The 21,635-nt window shown below is 33.3% G+C and overlaps 1 protein-coding gene and 2 long non-coding RNA genes across 5 annotated transcripts in view; 2 read left to right on the top strand and 1 right to left on the bottom strand.

The window, feature by feature from the left end:
• The first annotated feature begins 1,437 nt into the window (after window positions 1-1,437).
• LOC124448269 lies at window positions 1,438-3,147 on the top strand. Its single transcript, XR_006948987.1, has 2 exons — window positions 1,438-2,838; window positions 2,912-3,147. It is a non-coding gene; the product is annotated as an uncharacterized LOC124448269 (long non-coding RNA).
• A 222-nt stretch (window positions 3,148-3,369) lies between these two features.
• Window positions 3,370-21,635, top strand: part of LOC124448267 — a 32,640-nt gene continuing 14,374 nt past the window's right edge. The window contains exons 1-9 of one of the 3 annotated variants that reach the window (XM_046999272.1): window positions 3,370-3,488; window positions 4,430-4,520; window positions 5,210-5,329; window positions 5,987-6,100; window positions 15,076-15,177; window positions 15,749-15,871; window positions 16,941-17,063; window positions 19,325-19,456; window positions 19,882-19,977. In XM_046999272.1, coding sequence (XP_046855228.1) covers window positions 3,486-3,488; window positions 4,430-4,520; window positions 5,210-5,329; window positions 5,987-6,100; window positions 15,076-15,177; window positions 15,749-15,871; window positions 16,941-17,063; window positions 19,325-19,456; window positions 19,882-19,977 — 904 coding nt within the window. In that variant the 5' untranslated portion in view covers window positions 3,370-3,485. Of the gene's footprint in view, window positions 3,489-3,878; window positions 3,988-4,429; window positions 4,521-5,209; window positions 5,330-5,986; window positions 6,101-15,075; window positions 15,178-15,748; window positions 15,872-16,940; window positions 17,064-19,324; window positions 19,457-19,881; window positions 19,978-21,635 lie in introns of those variants that run through there. The other 2 variants (XM_046999274.1, XM_046999273.1) reach the window with 2 other exon arrangements.
• Window positions 20,158-21,024, bottom strand: LOC124448270. The gene is made up of 3 exons (XR_006948988.1): window positions 20,935-21,024; window positions 20,753-20,817; window positions 20,158-20,334 (listed from the first exon to the last, which is right to left on the bottom strand). It is a non-coding gene; the product is annotated as an uncharacterized LOC124448270 (long non-coding RNA).

Raw genomic sequence — 21,635 nt, 5'->3', positions numbered from 1 at the left:
ATGAGGATCTGGAGAAAATACACAAGCTGTATCGATTAGTCGCATATCAAATATGTTCTAGGTGGATTTTTCAAATTTTAGGGAATAAACATCGAAGACCATTTCCTGCTTTTATTTATGCTAGCATACGAAAACGCTTCGCGTCACCAGACGGAATTTATACACATTTTAAATACGCATGTTATCACGAAAGACCGTAAATTTAAAGTCTTAGACAGACGCTCTTTGATGTTCTTTGTTATGATCTGCAATTGCGATGCCATATCATTGTCGAAGGATTGTCACGAACTGCGCAAAAGCAAAATGCATGAGTGATCCACCCAAAACTTGTATTCATTCATAAGTTATAAAGTTAATAGAAAAGTGTAGTTGTACATTGTGCGCGTAAGCACGCACGTAAACATTACGGATAAACGCAACTCTGCAGTGAAGAACAAAACATAGCGGCTTAGAGCTTATCACCTATATAAAACTACATAATCTCGCAAAGACTCTTATGTATATGAATAATAAATTAAACGTATAACTCTTTGGTTCTCACAGGTTTGTAATATGGGAAAATGAAATATTTCTATTACACGAAATGTTCAGTGTACAAAACACGCTTATTGTTGTCTGGGCTTACACTTGGTATGTCGCGAAAGCCTAGTTGTAAGATCTGCTAAAATAAACGTTTCTACGCTTTATAACGACTTAATATTGGAAAAGTATATAAGCGGGATAAACTACACAACTTTTGTTAATCTTAACAACCGCTGACTGTTGTTTTTGTTTTGAAATTCCAGTGAACAAATGCGCTATATATTGTAATAATACTATTATTTTATATTGTGTCATTCAGTTGATACCAGCCAATGATGTTTTTTTTTCAAAAAAAGCGGATGAGGATTCAACTTTATGTCAAATTTTCTCGACAGCAAAATTTAAAAGAGACACGAAAACACGAAATTAAGTATTCCATAGCTATCTATGATAAACGCATGAAAAAAAATTTCATTGCCATTGTCCTTAAAATAATGTATTACTTATGATAAATAAGTTTTCTTTGTGAGCAAGGACTCAACAAAGACTTTTCTCTAGTCAAGTACTCTTTTTGCCATAAGGACTTCTTGACTTTGGTTTATACCCGCCACTAGAAAAGCCACTTTAATGTCTCAATGAGACAAAGCACGGATACACAAAGAATTAATAATATTTTAGATGTAAAGCAAGAAGGATATGAATTTTAGAAATTTACTGGCTAAAAATTCATAGCAGAGCTATTTTTTGAAAACTATTAAAAAATAGTATAGTTTTCTTCGCTCGGTTAGAATAATTCACTATATCTACTTATTGCTGTTAGTTATAGTTTCCATTCTTCTTGATTAGGGGGGAAACAACAGAAACCTTGAATAATAATAATATCAGTATATAATTAACTATGTTGACAATTGACATGTGAGACGGCATGTGTTTACTTTAATGATCTTGCTATTCATAATTATGTCCCCCCAATGGAAAAAGCTACATTTTTCTTCGTCGGCGACGGATTGGCATTGAAAATATGGCCTTTCAGGATTGTTGCTCGATAGGGAGACCTTGAGACTACCTGGATAACCGCATTCACACAAGGGGAACTTGTTAGGTTTGAATTCTTTCACGACTTTCGTTTCGTATGCATCCATTATAATATGGTACCTTTCTTCGGGGCCGAACAATGTTCATCCTTCACCTCTACATTTAACTTATGCACGATCGTCCTTCTTAGATATGATTCTCTCGAGGCCTGCACCGCAGAAACATGGATATTTCTCAATCGAAACCATGATGTTCAGATTATTTGCTCTCTTATCACAGATTTAACTCGTTTATGAAGCACTGTTCAAGCTGAAGTGCAACAAGAGCATTTTCCCCTATTTTCAAACTATTGGCCTTCACATGAATAATCATGTACAAGTGTATGATTTTCTTTGAAATAGAATGGGTCTCATTCATACTGTTAGTGAAGAATTGAACATAATCACATTCGAGTGTAAGATCCATGCTTGTTCAAATCAGTAATCCATTTTCGGTGCATTGTTTGATATCTTTCCAGAGGGAGCCTCATCATTCATTAACTGAATTTCTTCCCTCTGTATGATACCACACACACCAGAGGATCTTATCTTTACAACATGATTTTTCTTTTTAATTACCCTTTAATATTGACTCATGATCAAACCGATACTTTATTCACATTGTCAGGCATCTTTCATTGGGGTCCTTATCATTTACTGCATCATGTCAGTCGGTATGTTAAAGGTCTTTTCAATTTCCTTTAATATTGACTTATGTTCATCCCGCTCCTTTATTTGCATTGTTAGATACCTTTCCTGAGCGTTCTTATCATTTACTGCATCATTTCCCTCTGTAGGATGCTGCCACAGATCTTCACGGTATCTATCTCTGCAGGATACCGACCTTCATTACCAACGCCACATTATTCAAGGTCATACTATTCAATCGTAATTTTTAATTTACATTTGCGAGATGGCAATGAAGGTCGTATCTCTGGCGCATGTGCAGTGCATCTCAACCACTTACGAAACTTAAAGCTTTTGTGGAGATGCATACACCATAAAAACCCTGCAAACATCCAAACATGCAATCGAAGAAGGATGGCCTCACCACAATCGTCGTTTTATACCTTCAGTATGTACCGTTTGTCTTTTTTCTGTTCCTTATTTTATTTTTAGAAAAATGTGATCACTGTAATGATTTTCTGGTGAAACCCTTATGTGTACATGTATCACATCTTGCTGATGTGATCGCCAAGATGTTTAGCAAGACGGACATTGTGTTTGAATGTCTCATTTGCGGGTATGTAAATCTATTAAGATATTTTTTTAAATAAAATTAATAAGTCATTTAACTTTTCTTTTTGTTCCTATAGTATTTCGGATTCAGAGACGGATCGTCTTATCAAAGACGTTATCGAATCAATTTTTAATTCGCTTGTAGTTACCGTAAAAAAATTTTTCTATGTAATATTACATCGCTTATGTATATGTATACAGAAGTGCTAACATGTAAACAGTAAATTCATACATGTTTTTTATATTTCTTTTAGAACAATTAGTGATTGTTTGATTTTCAATATCTGATTGCAATAAATATATATGTACAAAAGTTTTTTGACTCGTGTTTCAAGTTTTCACGCCATCCAGTGGCATGTCTTGTTTATTTACCCCATTTCCATTTGACATGCACGCGCACTAGTTAACTTTCGAAGCCTGAAAAGTAACTGGCACGGGTAAGAGATCTGTGACAAAAGTGTGACAAACTGCACTATATCTACCACGCTTACGTCATTCTGCTTCCGCTGGACATCCAAAGCAAACACATACCGGAAATATGTTAGTAGAATTTTACAAAGAATTTCTTACAATCTATGCATATCTTTATACTAATCACTCAAAGTCATTGGATTTGTGGGCAACAACTTTAAACGGTTTCTCAAAACCTAAATGGTAAGAGACAGAATGGATAGTATTTATAAATAATGTGTTATATTAATGTCATTGAATACTGCATGATATTTTGCTGAATTTTTAACGGTATCTATCAAACAACATAAAGATATTTTGATTGACCAAAACGAATGACTTGCTTGATTACCCAGTTCATGTGAAAAAGACATATGAGCATGCAGCTTGATTGTTTTTGTCATTATATAAGTATTGCTTGGAAGAGTCATTTTTAAAAAGAGTGTTAAAGATGTCTTACTGTATCGGTTTTTGCGGCTTTTATTTATTTTGTGGGGGCTGCATTTTATGTCTTCCGGTGTCGAAGTACACGTATTCTCCGGGTATTTTGACTGTGCAACGATGTTTTGCAGTTTATTATCCCTGTAATCTTAGCAGTCAACTGTAAAGTTATTCAGGTACAATTAAGGCATAAAGCAAGAAATGTATTCTGAACTATCAAAGTGATCTTGAAACGTATCTATGACGCCTGTGAGAATCGGAGGTATTTTAAGAATTGTTTTTGGTGTGGGTCACATATCTCAGAATAGAAGTCCGTGCTAACTAAAAGTTTACTTTGTAACGAGTTAATTAACTTTTGATGCTATGTTCAAAAGAAGTCTTTACTTAATTGACACGTACGACACTTTATAGAGAGTGATTAACTTGCTTGCACTTGCATGTGCGTGTGCATTTGCAAGCGTGTATATGTAATCATGTTTAATAAAAATACAAATTAAAATAGAAACTTATAAAGTAGAGCATGCAATAATGACTTTTAGACATGCAATTATGAAAGCAACTTTCCATGGTTTTGATTCAAAAAACCAATGCACTGTTTAAAATTCGTGGCACAAATTGTTCACCAAACTCAGATATAGCTTCTAAAGAACAGCGTGTGATATAAATTGGGCTGTGTCAACAAATCAATCTTTTTTCTTTCCCAGACGATGTACAGTTCGTTGCTTTTTATGCTGCTGATAATACCATGTGCACTTTTTTATTTCATGTTTGTGGCAGATAACAACACTAAAAAAGGTAATATGTCTCGTATGCATATTTAATTATCGCGTCACATGAAAGATATGGGTCAAATTAGTTTCTACCTCAATTTATACAACAACCACAATAAAACGCATGCATCTGCTCTCGAGCTGTCTCAAAGGTCTCCTCGGTTCTTAAGTGTGTGCAAACGCAGCCAAAATCGTTCATTTCTTAACAAAAAAAACGAATATAAGCATTATTTAGTTAATATTTACAACATATTCTCAGTGGTGGACCGATAAATTATCGGTTTCTTGGAATTTGAAAATCTATTAGCTGCTGTTTTTTTTTCTTTTGAAATATACTAAGCGTGGTACAATAGTGTCTGTGATTATTAAAGTATTAAAGTATATCTAAAAGTTATCAAAGATTATTAAAGTATTATTAAACTATATCACCCTCAGAGAAATAATCTATTTTACATAGAGTTGACCATGTTAAGAACAGTTGCAATATATTTTCTAAGACGAAAATTTGGTCTTCCATAACATTTTAATTGTCAAATTTGGCTTTTTTCGTGTTTGACCGTGAGGTGATTTGACAGGGTCTAGTTCACCGGACGTGACGTACATTGGAGAACATGCTGCCTTTCAACGCTAAAGTTTATAGTGAAAATTGTAGCAAAGTCAAGCGTGCAAGCCGCATAAACTCATTCAAAGCATTTCTTTGATCAATTTGTCTAGAACTTCGTAAAGATTGCATCAATGATGCTAAATGCAGCAAAGATCAGGGATGTTCAAATAACGGCAAATGTGTGTGTAAGAATGGAATGAAGCTATATAACTACAGTGTTTGCCAGGAAGGTAATAATCAGAAACGTAATTTGAACACTAAAAGTATACGAAAAAGAAATCATTGTGCTGTGTAGCGATATTTTTTACAAACAGGAATTTTCTAACAAGATGCAAATATTAAAACATAGGTTTTGGAAAAGTCAAACTATGTATTAAAAATATAGTCCTTTGATAATAGCAACATACAACTTCAACAACGCGGTCTAAACGATATTCTTGATCAATGCTACACAATACGTCTACATAAAAATATTGCATGGTTTGGACCTGCTTAGAACTGTCAATCACTTTTATCCATTTTAATTGATCGTATACACCTCTTTTCCATAATGAGAAAACAAGGCAATACAAATTCACCAAGATTTGAAATTATACAGTGAATGTTGCGAATTATAATCTAAGCTTTTATGTTGCATGTAAGCAAAATGAGATCCCCAAACAAAAATATTTGTATTATCATAGATATGCCGACATTTGACATCCTATAAGTGGCAAAGTTTAATATATGAACGAATTATTAATATATTCATAAACCTAACAGTTTTATAATCACGCATATCAAAATGCGCTCTCACTGTACGTGTTACTTAAAATTACGTATAAAAATTTATTGCGTGTGTGTGTTTTTTTAAGGAACATTTGTACTTGAGTATATTTAAATTTTAGAATGTGTGAATAACAATGATTGCAGCTCAACACTACTGGAATGTAAAAAAAGTAAATGCGTCTGCAGAAAAGACTCAAGTCGTGTTTGGGACTGGAGACATCAAAAATGTCGAGGTGAGAAAAGGCATATAATTTTCTACTACTTTGGATTTGTGGTAGACTTAAATTTGGGTTAAAAGCACCATACCTGGCCAGGGGCGGATCTAGGATTTTTGAAACATCAGTCATAAAACGTCGGAGGCACTTCGCGCCGGGGGGGGTCTGAGGCATTCTCCCCTGAGAAATTTTGAATTTCAGAACCTCTAAAATGCCATTTTCAGCGTTTTAGAGCAATACAAGATGTATTTTGTGGGCATCGTTTTCGGTAAAACAACACATTTTGCTTACGTTTTTCAAAAAAAATGAAGTGAATAATACTTGAATGTTTTGCCAAATATTTAGGCTCATTATCATGCCAAATATATGGCTCATTAGCATGTCTAGGAACGTAAAATTTATTTTACAATAATGCTATTCAAAAACAGATATAGTCTTTAAAATTTCTACCAAGTTGTCAGGCATAGACCCCTAGAGACCCCCATTCAAACCTCTATGTAATAAGTTAAGTTAGAAATTTGGTACTACAAGTGACAGTTCATAAATATAGAAAAGCTCAGACTTCAAACCATGCAAGTTTATTGTAACCCTTTACCCATCTCCACATCAGAGCCAGCAAATTCACTTTTGAGAAAAACTCAAAATTTTTTCTGTCAAAGATTAAGAAAATTATCAAAGTGAAAAATTGCAGTTAAGGACAGCTTAATGCCATGAATGTTTCTTAGGCATTTCACTTGACTATTATCTTCTGTAAGTATATGCAAGGTGTGCTATATAGCAATAACTAGTAGCATTGTATTTGCAAATACAAACAAAATGTAACCAACATGTCTTTAATTATATAATTACATGAATGTTAAAATTGGTTCATGTGTCATGCTTACTGGTTATGATAAATATCTTTTCATATGATCAAAGCTCGTTTAAATGTAAATCTGAAATAATTTAGTTTAGAAATTATACTGATCATCAGAAAAATTACCTAGTGATCATGAAAAATACTTTGCTGTTTTGCCAAATTTCAAGGTTTATCTGCATACATAGGAAGACATTTTTACTTTATAGAAAATGCTATTCATACATCAATAGCCCTTTGGAATTTATGGCAAACAATCTGGTATGAGCCGTAGATTAACACACCTTTACATCTCTACATGAGGTGTTCAGTTAGAAAAGGGGACAATATGTGACATGGGACAACATTTCATGTATGTGAAATACTCAGGTTTAATACCATTCCAGTCAAATTGTCAAAATAAAAAGCTTCATGGATCATAAGACTCAAAATCACAGGTTATAGTAAACAGCTTCTCATGTAATCAATGTTAGTTTTCTCAAAACTTAAACAATATGTAGTATAACTGTCCAATGATTGAATGATCAATGATCATAAACTGAAAAGCCCCAAACATTTGTTTATGATGAAGTAAATAATAGTATGGCACCTTATGGCTACAGATTTTTTATCCATTGAAATATATTTGCAGAAATGTAGGATTTCGCTGCCATATAACGGCCACGATTCCCCAAGCATTAAAGAAATCATAGCTAAAAGTCCTTCGGCAACAACAATTTTAGAAGCATCAATCTGCTTACCATACGCCATATTAACATAAATCGCATCACACACTAGCATAAATTGACTTTGATATATTGCATTCATGCATACACTTCACTTGTCCTTTACTTACGATTTTCGATGTAAATTTCTGCTGATAAAACTCAAAACAATGTTGGCTTGCTTTTGAACATCAATGACTGAAATGTCGCTCGCGAGATCATCTTTGCCAAGCATTTACAATTCATCCATAAATTTTTCACCCTCTTGAAAAAATTCCCAGTTTGGAAAGCAGCATTCATGTCAACATATGAATTTGTAAAAGATTTCCATAAATTCCATCTGATTGTAGTTTAGTTTCTATCATGCTTCAGAAAATTACTATGAACGATCAAACATTCAATTCAGACAGTGAGCTTGACTATGTTAGTTCAGTTGGCTATCAGTCGAAATCGGTCAAACCAATCACAGTAAGACAAAATTCAAATGAACCAATTGTAAGATAGCAATTGGACTCCCTTATAGGTCCGGCCACCCTATTATCGGTCGAGATTATTCCAGACTGTCCACTGATCTGGCCATTGACCAATAAAATAGCGTTTCTGGCGTTCATAGACTCCTTTATAAGTCGAACCAGTCAAGCCACCCCGCTTATCAGTCGGTTATTCCAGGTCAATTAAAATTCAACTGATCTGGTTACCAAGGAGATATTCGTTGCATTAGTCATTAGTTTTCAATAATAAATAAAGCTGGATTTTTATCACGAAGTAAATGCGATAATAAAGTAAGAATAATTAATGAATTTTTAATTAATATGACTATTCATATTTTTGAATTTCAAACATCAGTCGCGCGACGGATTTGACATACTCTAGATCCGCCCCTGTACCTGGCGTTTTCTTATATTTGGCATAGTTGTTCATTTTTACATGAACCTAACTAGCTATGGATTATGGCGTAATTGTATTTATAAACTGAAAAAACACTGCCTCATGACATCGCATGACGTCACCAATAATTATCGGCCTGGCATTTATCTAGTATAGAGACGTAATCATTGATGAAAAAAACGCGTTGTAACCAGCAAGATATAAACTTTGTTCGCACTTGCTTAGTATGAATGGAAACAACCACATGAGCGTAATGCAGTGCACAGCAGTCAGAATACAGTTCCTGACACTATTTTAGAGAAAGAATGAGTATAGGGTCATGCTTTGCGCGCTTAGTGCTTTTGTTTCTATAAGGGACCTTTCGAGCACTTTCGTGGGATAAGAAATCCGATGCGTATTCAACACGTGTTTTGTTTCGTTCGATTTATGTGATCATTTTTATTTATAGGAAGCATATGTGCTTGATAGTTTGACTGTTGCTACGATATTCTCGCCGTATTTATATGCTGTACTTATGTACTCGAATAAATTATATTACAGCTGCGATTTCGATATGCCTTAAAATGGCCAACCAAACGCGCAAAGCATGGCTCTGATACTCTTTCTTTAAAGCTTCTGGTTAAGTTGTTGCACATAGATTACCAACTATTTCAACGAATCCATATTCCAACCAGGTAGTTGATGTATGTACCCTTACATAGCCAGCTTAGTGCACAGTTTGTAAAAATGCTTTGAAGGAGAATCATTTGTTCATTGAATGCCTTTGTTACATATATCATGACATTCAGTTTACTTTAGAAACGTAATTTTCATCTTTCCTTTTCAAATGGGATGTGCACTGCTATAGAGAAGCAGTTTCGTCTTCTTGGCAGGCTTTACCTTAAGAATGCTTATTTTGTAGTTGTTTAGCAACAAAAATATTGTATTGCACTCATCTCACAATTTTCGTATTACTTTATGTTTCCACAACACTTAGGTCATATATGTCTTTTAATACTATTAAACATAGTGTTGCCTCACTTCCTAAAAGAGATTACCCATTTTCTTCACCATCATAGGCGTAGAGTTTTGTTTTTGTCTCGGAGGGCTGAAGTTTCAGACGCAAGGTCTCTTACTTACTCTTGCAGTTTCGTAAAATACTCAGAATGCCTCGGAGAGTACCGGAAAACATCGGATGATCTTGAAAATCGCTACTGTTTTAAAAGAACTATTGAACAATGAACATTACCATTATCATTGTGCTATAATTTACTTATACTTTCTTTATTGTTATGATGAAAAAACAAAAGTCGTAAGAATTTGAAAGTTCACATGAAGTTCACAAATTTTTAATGTTCATGAATTGTTTACGAAGAGAGCATAAAGTTCGCAAATCTATGAACTTTTCACCCGTTAAATACCTCATCTAAATCGGATTCGTTGATTTCGCAGCAGCCAATCAAATGTGTTTCTTATTTTAATTAGCCTACTGTTTTTATGTTGATAATCGTACATATCTTTAAAAAAGTTCATTTTAGCATTTACCATTTAGGCCGTATTCTGTTGCACAAAAAGTCGCTAAGAAAATGATTCAATATTAACTTTGACTATACTATAGAAGCAATAAATTTTTCACTCAAGTAACTACATTGAACAAAGATCGTTTATTTTCTGAAATATTATCTGACAAAAACAAAAGTTGGCATAAAACCGCGCGAAAATATTTGCTTTTTCTGAGTTATAAGAAGTTATAGATAAACCTACCTGTTTAAACTGCCAAAAATATTGTAGTCCCCTGTTAAACACACAAACTATGAAAGTTTACAAAAATTTGAATCATCAAATAAAGAGAAAAATGTGTTTTTTAAGAAGCATTTTTCATGTCATGAAAACACAAATATTGGAAGTACATATATAGCTCAGTGTGTCATAATAAAAAGTAAAGATTCTCGCCAAAAACCTATTTAAACAGCTTTTTCATGTCATGTATAAATACAAAAAACATATTTCATGTAAACAATGTCCTATTTTTGTGATGTTGTACGTAAAAAGCCCAATAAAAAGGAAAAGAAAATCAACACATAGCATATCACGAATAAGCTTGATGCGTAATATTTTAATATAAAACCAAAAATGAAATAAGCACTGGGAAACTGGAATATTTATTTTCTATTAAAAAGACCCAATGAACATTTTTTTAATGTAAAAACACATCAATGATGCACGTAAAAGATGTATTCATAAAAAAAGTGTGCATAATACTGACAATATTCAAATAAAATATTTTTATCTATATTTTAGCATTTTCTGTCTTGTAGTAGCTTATCGGACAACCTCTATATGTTTCACACGTATATATCGCACTAGGTAAAAGCTAAGCATAGTACAATGGAAAAAAATTGTCGCAATAAATAATTTTTTTCTGGTTGCCAACTTCAGGGGGAAGAATAGACAAATTTTAGACTTATGTTAGCGTCATCCAATCATAGGGCATTCTTAATGGAGTTATCGCTCCAGTATACTTATGGGTGTTTACATGAGTCCGGAATGACTTTCGATCCGGAATGAGCTCATTTCATTCTAAAAGAAATCCTATTGCATGTTTACATGAATCCGGAATAAGTCACAACTCGATCCGGGTCGAGTTTATTCCTATTTTCATTCTGGATCGAAATTTCATTCCTGATTGAAATTTAGTTTTAATCTTATGTAAACGCCAAATGAGTTTCATTCTGGAATCAGATTGTGATTAATGACAAAGCACGCATACGCCGTGCGTAGTTTTGTATGGGAAACTGAAGCTCGTAAGCAAATAAGGCGGCTAAATGGGATAAAATGAGTGCGAAGGAAAACAGCAATTCGTTTCATGCAATTGTTAAGCTGTATGAATGCAGAAACAACAGAAAAGGAAAGGTTGCTATAATGTTTATGTTCGCTTTCTTCAAGTTTCAACATTCCTGCGAAATGTCAATCCTTGTGTTGATTTCCCATGTAAACATGGATTGACATCACGTTTCGATTGGGATTGAAAGTCATTCCGGATTCATGTAAACTCCCCCTTAAAATTTAATGGTACGATATGACATAAAATGCAGATTCTCCGGGTTTACACTCTTTTCTAAATAAACTTTCCACCATACGCTGATCTAGAAAACATCGACCAGGAAGCTTTGGATAGCATTTGAGCAGGAATTTAATTGTTTTCACACTAAACTAAATAGAAAACGGGAACTTAAATTCATTTGAGATATCTTAGACTATTTCTACTTTAGAAAGAAATAAATTTTGGGAAAACCTGGAACGTGTTGTCTCTCATTTTACGGCATCGATCGCCTTAATTTCTAGGGTAAAGCAGAGACTTGTGTTAGATCTGAACACTGTACTTCGGGAATTCTCCAAAGCATTGTTTTTTGTGTCTATTTAAGCTGTAAAAGATGCAAAATTGTGCAGACGTGAACAAACTATTGATATAATTCGATATTGTAGGCCTTGTGAAACCATACAAATAGCCAACTATAGTACGTTCTGCCATTATCTCCTTTATAAATATAAAACACAGGAGCACATTGAAAATCATACATTAATACCATCATATGTTAAGTTTTATTACGTACTGAATATACTACGTAACAAAACAGAACATACTTTGAGGTATATTACCCTACACTTAGCCATTTATTATAAAGTGTGTAGAGGGTTCTGAAAAGAATGTTACTGGGGACCATCACTTTCCACTTAAAATGCCTCCGCCTTACAAATATAGCACTTTAAAAATGAGGGCCAAACGAAAGAACCACGCATGATTTGTTCATTCGAGTCCTGCCACGGGGACCAATGTAAAGCTCCCCTAGAAAAATTTTAAACTAAGAAGCAATAAAATGTCATTTCATAGACTTTGGCAGATAAAAGCATATGTGTCATTTCAACTAAGTTTTATTAAACCATTATCAAAATTCTATGCCCCATATTCTCTTCTTTGTCTCCCAAAATACAATAGATAGGGGCGCAATAGTTAACTGCTCCTTTGCCAAATTGATACATATGCTGGATACTTTTGTTAGTAACAACCATACTTAATCATTGATGAAGGCCATATCCAAATGCTACAGCAAGGCGTGGTGATTTTGTCTTATTCCTAGATCAATAGTACCTGGCTCACAAAGTCACGGCAAAAGTAAGGTACAACAATCTCTATAGAGTGTAAAGAATGATAAAATAAAAATACTGATTTTGCAAGCATTGAAACTTATTCTGGATCATAACTGTCTCTGAACTTGGAAAGCGAGCTGTGAATTATCTTGCCTAGGCATTTGGCAGCAATGGAGCCTATTCTTGAATAGAAAATTTTCAAATGAGCACAAACGCCGATATTATACAGCTATTGAGAGCATTTCGATGTCAAATTATTTTATAAAATTTGTTTTATCTATTACGGATATTTGAGATTAATAGAAGGTCGTGATATGCCTTAAATATTCGAAAACTATGTCTGTCATTTGTTTGTTTCTCCTGTGGTACCCGGAAATGGATTTTTGCATATATAATTCGGCTTCACTTTTTTGCTAAATATAGAAACTATATGCAGACTATTATCAGATCAGTGGTGATAGCGCTGGGCCACGGGTGGGAAAGTGCATTTTAAATTTCATTTACGCTTTTAGAATGAAAATAAATAAAATACGTACTTAAGTAGGGAAATTAATGTTAAATTTACATTGTAAAATAAAGTTTCATGTGAAATTTGTTTTTGAAATGAAAATACAACTGAAAATAAAATTGACACACGGAAAATAGTGATGATAGCAATGGGCCCCTATAGTAAAGTATTCAGTCTTACACTTAAACTTAATATCTAGATTCAAACAAACGTTGATGACTCAAGATATGTTTTTCTAAAATGCAGTAGCCAAAATCCACTTATACATTCAGCATATTTTTGATGTGGACGAAGATTTCTTCTCTTACCGATTGGTCATAGTTGAAAAATTGACTATGGAGGACTGTTTCAACTTAGATGGCACTCCTTTTTGAATCTGTATGTTGAGTGTAAGTGTAGGATTGAATGCTCGACCGTGCAAAGGGCTGATTTCAAATGCACCTGTTTGTGCTTCTCTATTAATTTCCTGAGTGCAGTGTTTTGAAGATGATAATGACGATGAGAGCGGTTATGAACGCATGATAATGTATTGATGATGATAAACTTCGTGGATCAGATCGGCACCTTGGAAATGACAATGGTGATGATTTTAGTGATAGATGTCACATACAACTCGAAAAGATCGACTCGATGCAAATCAAAAAAGCCGGGATCGAAAATTTATATTCGAGTGGTCATCCTTATACCATACTTAGATATTTAGAGTTTCTCTTGTGTTTTATGTACATAAAATACATAACTGCAGAACATACTATATTTGGCTATTTGTAAGGTTTTACAAAGCATATAATGTGGAGTTAGAACAATTCTTTTTAGAAGTAACATTCAATACTTTGTTGTCTGCCAAGTTTTGCATCTTTTTTAGGTTAAATAAAAACAAAAAAGTCAATGCTCGAGGAATTTCCAAACAAAGTGCAGAGCTAACATAAGTGTCCGCTTTACCATCCAAAGACGTTGCCGTAAAATAAGAAGCAACACGTTTCAGATTATCCAAAAAATTTTTTTTTCCTAAAGCATAAATAGTCTAAATTATCTCAAATAGGCTTAAGAGCATGTTTTTTTTAGTTCAATTTCAAAACTTTAAAATTCATGCTCAAAACATTTTCAAATGCCATCCAAATCTTTCTGGTTGAACTTTGCCTGAACAGCGGATTAAGGGAAGGCTCATTGAAGAATTAGTGTAAAACTGTAGAATCTTCATTTATGTTATATCCTACATCAAGCATTCAGAAGTTACGTAATCAAAATGACCTCGGTCGATTGCGAAAGACTTCGAACTCTTGAAATTTTAATGGTAACGTACTTAAAAACAGCTGGTTTTTCAAGGTGGAAACAAGGGAATTTATAAATTCTATAATGTATCCTACTTATGTATCATGTTAAAAAGTAGTGTCCGATGAGGGGCAATGAGCCTGAACGATAATAGGCCACAGAATACGGCACAATTGCCTTTCTTGTTCTTTTTTACGTTGTTTATATTGATGCAATTGTATTAAATATACAACAGATGTATTTAATACGCTACTTCATATCTGTGACTTCTGACTACATGTGTATGTATACGATAATATTTCCAAATTTCTACCGGGGCTTAACCCTCCCCCAATAAAATTTCTAAGGGGTTTCAAGCCCCTCAGCTCTCGTGCACTCTATACCCATTTTCACCATGATCAACAGGGTGTTAATTGGGATGGAAAATGACATTTGTGCAGCTCTTCCTTCCTTAATTGTTATAATTAGATATAATATGCCCTTATCATGATAGAATACGTATACATATGAGTGATATATGATGACCATGAAACAGTGCAGTTATTAATGCATCGATCATCACTCTGTTTATTTGAACTCCTTAATTGGATGTTCATTTCATTAACTTTGTTCATTTTATTGACGTCATCTACCGTAGGTTGTTATGGTAGCTACGAATGCAGGGAGTACGATGTATGTTTGAATGGAACATGCAAATGCTACGACAAATTTTATTGGCTGTCAACTTCTAGTTGTGGAGGTACATGCTACACGAATTTGCCATTTAGAAAGTTTGCATAATTGTGACTATATATTTTGTTAAGTATTTCGACTTGTTTAATTACATTTCGTTTATTCAGTTTTAAATCAATTTAGCGTATTCATAACTTTTTTCGTCATCAGAAGATACAAGTGCACTTAACAACATTACATTGAGCATAACCACAAAATTAGAAATTCCTGTAAATTTTCTTTTGCATTTCAACGTTGTCGCAACTGAGTATACATACGTATGTTGGCTCTCTCTTTTTTATGCAATGGCATATGTTTCAGTGATTTAACTTTTTGTTATAAAACAGAATTAAAAAGGTTTTTTTTTATTGAAATTACAACCATCCATGCAAACTTGAATGTTAATTAGAAAAATCTTATTATCATTAATTAATATTTTTATCAATGCAATTTGAAAAATTACTTAAAAAAGTTCGTTGCATAAAGTTCTAGAATTGCAACAATTAGCACTCTCCATGCTTATATATACTACACTTGATTTCATCACCTGTTGTAACTTTTCAAAACTTTCGTTACAAAGTCTTTGATATTCATAACAGCTTGTACAGGGGATGACGATTGTGGAGAAAACAGAATTTGCCTTGACGAAGAAGTTTCCATTCCCCGGAAATGTATTTGCAAATCTGGGTATTATTGGCTTTCCACGAAGAAGTTATGTAAAGGTGAGTTTACCGTCTTGTTTACGAGCAATCGTTTCCAAATTCATCAATTATAACAGGAAGTTTAAACATATCCTTACTCCAAAATTGTCCCTATAAGTCCCTATAAGTATGCGTCAACGAAATCAAATTAGAAGAAAGTCAATTTGTTTGGCTTTTAAGATTTTTTTATTGATCACCATTGAAATATCGCTTAGTGTCGTGCTAATTTTTTACTTTTGTGATTAAGTCACAGTTGACGTGCTAGCTTTATTTACATCGTACATTGTGTCTATTAATTAAATTTCACATATTTTTTTAAGAAAGGTACGTTGTAAGTAGAGATAGAGAAGATGGGAACAAGTAGTAGAGAGTAGAGATCATAGCAACATGTAATTAGTAAAGTAGATTTTCGGGTACGTAACCAGGTAAGTAGCTACAAATGTATGTTTAGGCACTACAAAGACTGCCACATTAATCAATATAGGTACATAAAAAGATATCTACGTAGACATTCAGTAAGGTGCGAGGGTACGTACAGGTAGTTTTTGATAGGTTCATACAAACATATGTCAGTTACGTAGAATTTGTAGATACATGAAGGAAAATAGATACATTGGTATATAGTAATGTGTGTACGTGGGTAATGGGAGCGTAGTTATTGTGTAAAATAGGTGCTAAAATAGGTAAGTGCATGCATACGTACGTAACTACGTGGTTGTTCAAGTGTGTGTTACATGTGTGTAGCTATGTTAGTAAACGTTTATGTATAAAACAAGTGTTGCTAACCTTGTATATAATATTTGTCTTTTTTCAAGTTATTAAACTAAGCATTGGCTAGAGATTATCTTTATCTTTTTTTTTGTAATTAGACATAGCAAATGATTGCTCATGCCATGTTGAAGACTTGTTTACTTGAATACAATAGAATTAGCTATTTGTTAATGTCATATTAACCTGTTGCATACATGCAAAAACTTTAAAAAGTGATGCAAGATTAATTGAATACTTTCATACAGCTTGTGTTATAGCTACCACCTCTAAGAAATATATTATGTACTTGATCTTGTGTAAAGTGTCTCTTTTTAACTAGATATATCATGCGCTGATAATCCTTGTGGCGGCGTTTCCAAGTGCATTGATGAGCAATACAACGAACAAAAATTTCGTTGTGTTTGTCCTGATGGCCAGTTTGGAGATGGATACCATTGTTACGGTATGACAATTTATATTGAAATTCAGGGAAAATTTAAGATACCCAAATAAATTATTGAATTTTCCACTTTACTTATGCAACCCATACAGAAAATTTAAATTGAACTTTATATTTATGAGAATATTTTGCGTTAGGCTGTCGTATTATATCGAAATGCATGGTTTGCATGCGCAGCTAAAGTGCTATAAAAATATACTATTATGCATGTCAAACAAAAGCAGTTAATACAATATAATAACGTGATGCGTAAACATTAAAATGTAAAACAATGCAAAGTTTAGAACAGAAACGTGGAAAACTATAATTTATCATACTTGTACTTGTGTTTTTAGTTGTTTCAAACGCACTAACTCTTTGAGTATGCGGTACATATTTTGCAAATACATATTAGGCTTTAGGAAAAACCGAATAGATCGGGCCTGGAAAATTGATGTCCTTAAGGGACATCTCAATATAATTCTTAAAACTTTACCTTCCTATCTGAAAAAAGCTCTGCTCTAGTGTTGATGACTTCAAAAATGCCTAACTGCATAACTTAAAACAGTGATTGATTATGGCTGGTTATAAAATAAACCCTATTAAAAACACGGGCGCTGTTGATTGAATCCTCAAAAAAAGCTTGTTGATATAAATCTATAATGCACGAAACATTATTCTCGCAAGAATCTAGCAGGTTCCGTGGTTTTTGCAGGAAATTTAATGGGGAAAATATAAACAAAAAGCTATTAAAATCAATAAAAGTATTTTTTAGATAATTTTTTTTAAAAGGCTATTTTATAAACGAAATAGTTGTTTCTATTGAGTTGTAGAAACACTTGGAAAAGCACTTTGTGCTCATGTTTGCCAGGCAATTTCTCGTTTCTCCAAAACTTTCCCCCGTGTTGATACAACTATATAGAAACTCGGAAACTATTGTCTATTTTTTAATCAAAACGCCCTCCTGAACACAATGCTTGCGAGAGGAATTGTAGTGCAAAGTAAAGACACACGTGCCTTTATAATTGTAAGCATTGTCAACTGCAAAACATAAAATACTTCAAAGCAAAGTAGCTAAAGGAAACTGCGAGTGACTTGCCATGCGGGAAACGGATTCGTATAAAAAAAAATTGCCCAACGTAAAATTTTAACTACCGCCACTTTCTAAGAAATTATAATTTATTTAAAATAAACTTTTGGCCTTTACACAAGATATCATTAGAGTAAAAATTGAAGTGATCAAGGTGGATTTCGTACACAAACGATGATTTACATATTAGGAGTTGGGCTGCAAAGAGCTACATTACAGTAAGTTAAATGTGATGAGCAGGAACATGAGATGGGTGCGTATTTGATAATAATGTGAGCCTGTGTATGCAAAGCAGAAATAGATGAGCTTTTTTGACACAGCGATAATGGGTGGTTTCGGCGAAAAGATGTTGTTCAGAAAGCGGCGAACAGTGCTGTAAAGCAGTTGAGAATAAAAACCGTTGGAGTCAAAAAGTTTTCTAACCAATTTTAGTTTACTCAACCTACATCTCCCACTAAATGGTCCACGAAAGTCTCTTTATCTCTAATTCGCACTCAAACTGAATATCCAAGGCAGTTTCATCCAACTCAAAGCGGTTTTATTCAACTCGACCTTTTTTAAGTATCCCACTACGTTTTGTGTTCATTTGCTTCTGTATCTTCACTCACATTTATACTATATATTTTTCTTTATATTTTTTTTCCTGTTCATCACACTTAACTCATTGCAATTTAAAACTTGTAGCTCCATTCCTAAAATGTAAATCTTTGTTTGTATATAAACACATACCTTGAACATTTTAATTATTACTTTGATGAAGCATGTCTTGTGGCAAGAAAAAACGTTACATTTTATAAATTATATTTTTTACTAAATGGCTGGATTTGAATTTTATATTGAGCAATTGTTTTTAATTAGAAACTAAAGATGTTTAATGAACGTTCAAAAATTAATAAGTAAAATTGTTGTGCAACGCATTACAAAAGACAAAACAAGGATGAGTGTCTAAATTTCAGGTCTTCTCTCAATCATGGTGCACTTTAATCGTTTAAGCCCAATGCAAAAAGTTTCTTTTTTCTTACAATTGGCACTGCTCACGCACACATCTTATTGTTGTTTTAAATAACTGTTAAAATAACAAAATATAGAGAAAAAACTACTAATTAGCTTTAAAATTTTAACATTGATGGTGATAAGATTGGAATGTAAAAGTAGCTATCTTGTTTTTACCCATGAAACTTTGTATCTATTTCAGACACACCGTGCTACAACTCTACTTGCCATAACGGTGGAACATGTTTTAAGAATAACAAAAAATCAAAAGGATTTATTTGCCTGTGCCCAATAGGTTTCTCTGGAAGAAAATGTCAATTATCTGTTAAGCCAGGTATCTTGATGCACATGATATTTAAAATCAACTAATGTTGAGTAATTGCCAAGATGCAACAATTAAATAAATGTTGGAAAAAAATTAAATACATTTTTTATGTGACTTACATATTCAAACTGTGCAGTTTGCTTCGTAAATTATTTTGTGAAACTTGCACGTGAAAGTATCAAAGTTTTAAGAAAGACTACATTATTCAAAATCACGTTTGATCGCATGATGTTTTTTTGAACATTTAAAGAATTGCTTCATCGGAGTACTTATTGCTTTTGTTTTGATATCAGAGAGTAAAACGCCATAGAAGAACCACAGAGGAAGCATTACATACAACTAAAAGCGTTATCTTAAAAAAAGTGCTATCCTATGCTCTCACTATCTTATACTTTACTCTTAAGTTATTCAGCTTTACAACTTAATGATTCTAGGGGAATGCACAGAAGTTGATTGCAAAAATGGAGGGCAATGTGACAGTCAGCACAAGTGTGCTTGCAAAAAAGGATTCACAGGAAATTTTTGTGAAGGTAAATGCTTTTTGTATGTAAATCGGAATTTGTTAATTAATGAAAAAACGCTTTCGTGTTTTTATGTTGCTGCAGGATTTTGATTAAAAACTATGTGATTCTATGATTTACAGTGGACAATTGTAAACAATTTCTTCCCCAAAGCTACATAAAATAAAAGCCATGCTCTCTTTTTTATTTCGTTTGCTTGACAAAGATATTATGTCGCTAATTAAAAGCAATTTTCCACCATCTTTACTGTCAAGTCTACTTCAGGAAAACTTTTTGATACTTCACATGTTGTTCGAACATTTACTGTATCTGTGTTTTGACATAATCTTCAGGAGCGACATTACATGAACCATCCATGGCAAGATACTAAAAAACACAAGCATTTCATATGCTAGAATAGAAAGATCCAACCGAAGTCAGCCTTTGTTTTTCGCAACCTTCATAGGTTCAAGCTGTTTCCTAGAAGACGGATTAATAATTTTGTTGTGTGGTTTCCCTAACTCATGTCTGATAAGAGGTTGGGAGTTATTCACACATATTTAGAACCATATTTTTTCAACTACATTCAACAGAATTTGGTGTAATTTGTTGCACACGAAATTATTCATCCTAGCATGTTCTACTTTAAACAAAATAGTTGCAATATTAGTGCATGTGAATTTAAGACCAAAAAATAGAAATGCTAAAATAGGTAAATGGTTGAACTAATAAACCTTAATTATTTAATTGGTAAAAAATATTGAAAAATTTAAAAATAAACAATTTTAAAGAACGGAATACTGACCAAGCAAAACAACTGCAATAGGTAGATGTAACATTTCCACTTTTCTTCTGAACCCAAATGTCATGCTGTAAATCAAAGGAATCAACTTTGATGTAAGAAAGGAATACGTCGAAGTAGAGTTCAATTTATGATGTTTCTTGAAGTTATTCGATCATCAACATTAAAATAATTGTACGTTTTACCTTACTTATAATAACTTAACAGCCATTTGTGGTGGATAGTTCAACTGAAAGAAGATTTTAGATGGTGATCTTTAGTTGAAATTTTGGAGGCCTTTTTCTTATCCCGTATTTTTCACCAACCCAACTATCGTTATCAATTTCTTTGAACGGGTTCTTCATTAGCAGATATCTTTTGTGGGACGGACAAGTAACAAGCAGCATAGGTCGAATGGAAAAACTTCTTTTTCTGATCCCCCAACTTTCAAACCACGATGTCACAAAAATTTTTGTAGATTTTCAAATGTTGAAATCTTCAAATTGCTGATCGCTCAGATTATTCATAAAATCCATCAATATCTAGCCTAAAGCAAACGTTTTGTGTGAAATTAGTTTACATTTTTGGGAAGATTAAAACATTTTACCCCTCCTCGTTCCCAATCTGTAACCGAGACTCCAAAACTGCGAACTCAATTATTACTTTAAATAAACCAAACAGGAAATCAATGGTCTTGCAAAAGTGTTTTCTAGACAATCGAAGCTCACCATTTTTCCTGGAAGTGACGCTTGTAATGTATTAAACACATCTAAATGTGCAAACATCCAAATATTAAACGGCCTGGCTTTATTTTTTATTTTTGGTCTGATTTATTGCAAAGGCAGTTGTACGCATGTGGATGGTATGAGTACTAAAAATAGATCGTTGACGAATAAAGAATGATACA

This window comes from Xenia sp. Carnegie-2017, unplaced genomic scaffold, assembly GCF_021976095.1.
Source record: "Xenia sp. Carnegie-2017 unplaced genomic scaffold, XeniaSp_v1 HiC_scaffold_23, whole genome shotgun sequence".
In the NCBI taxonomy this organism is placed as follows: Eukaryota; Metazoa; Cnidaria; class Anthozoa; order Malacalcyonacea; family Xeniidae; genus Xenia; species Xenia sp. Carnegie-2017.
Note: the sequence above shows the minus strand (reverse complement) of the source record. Positions and strands in the feature narration are given on the sequence as shown.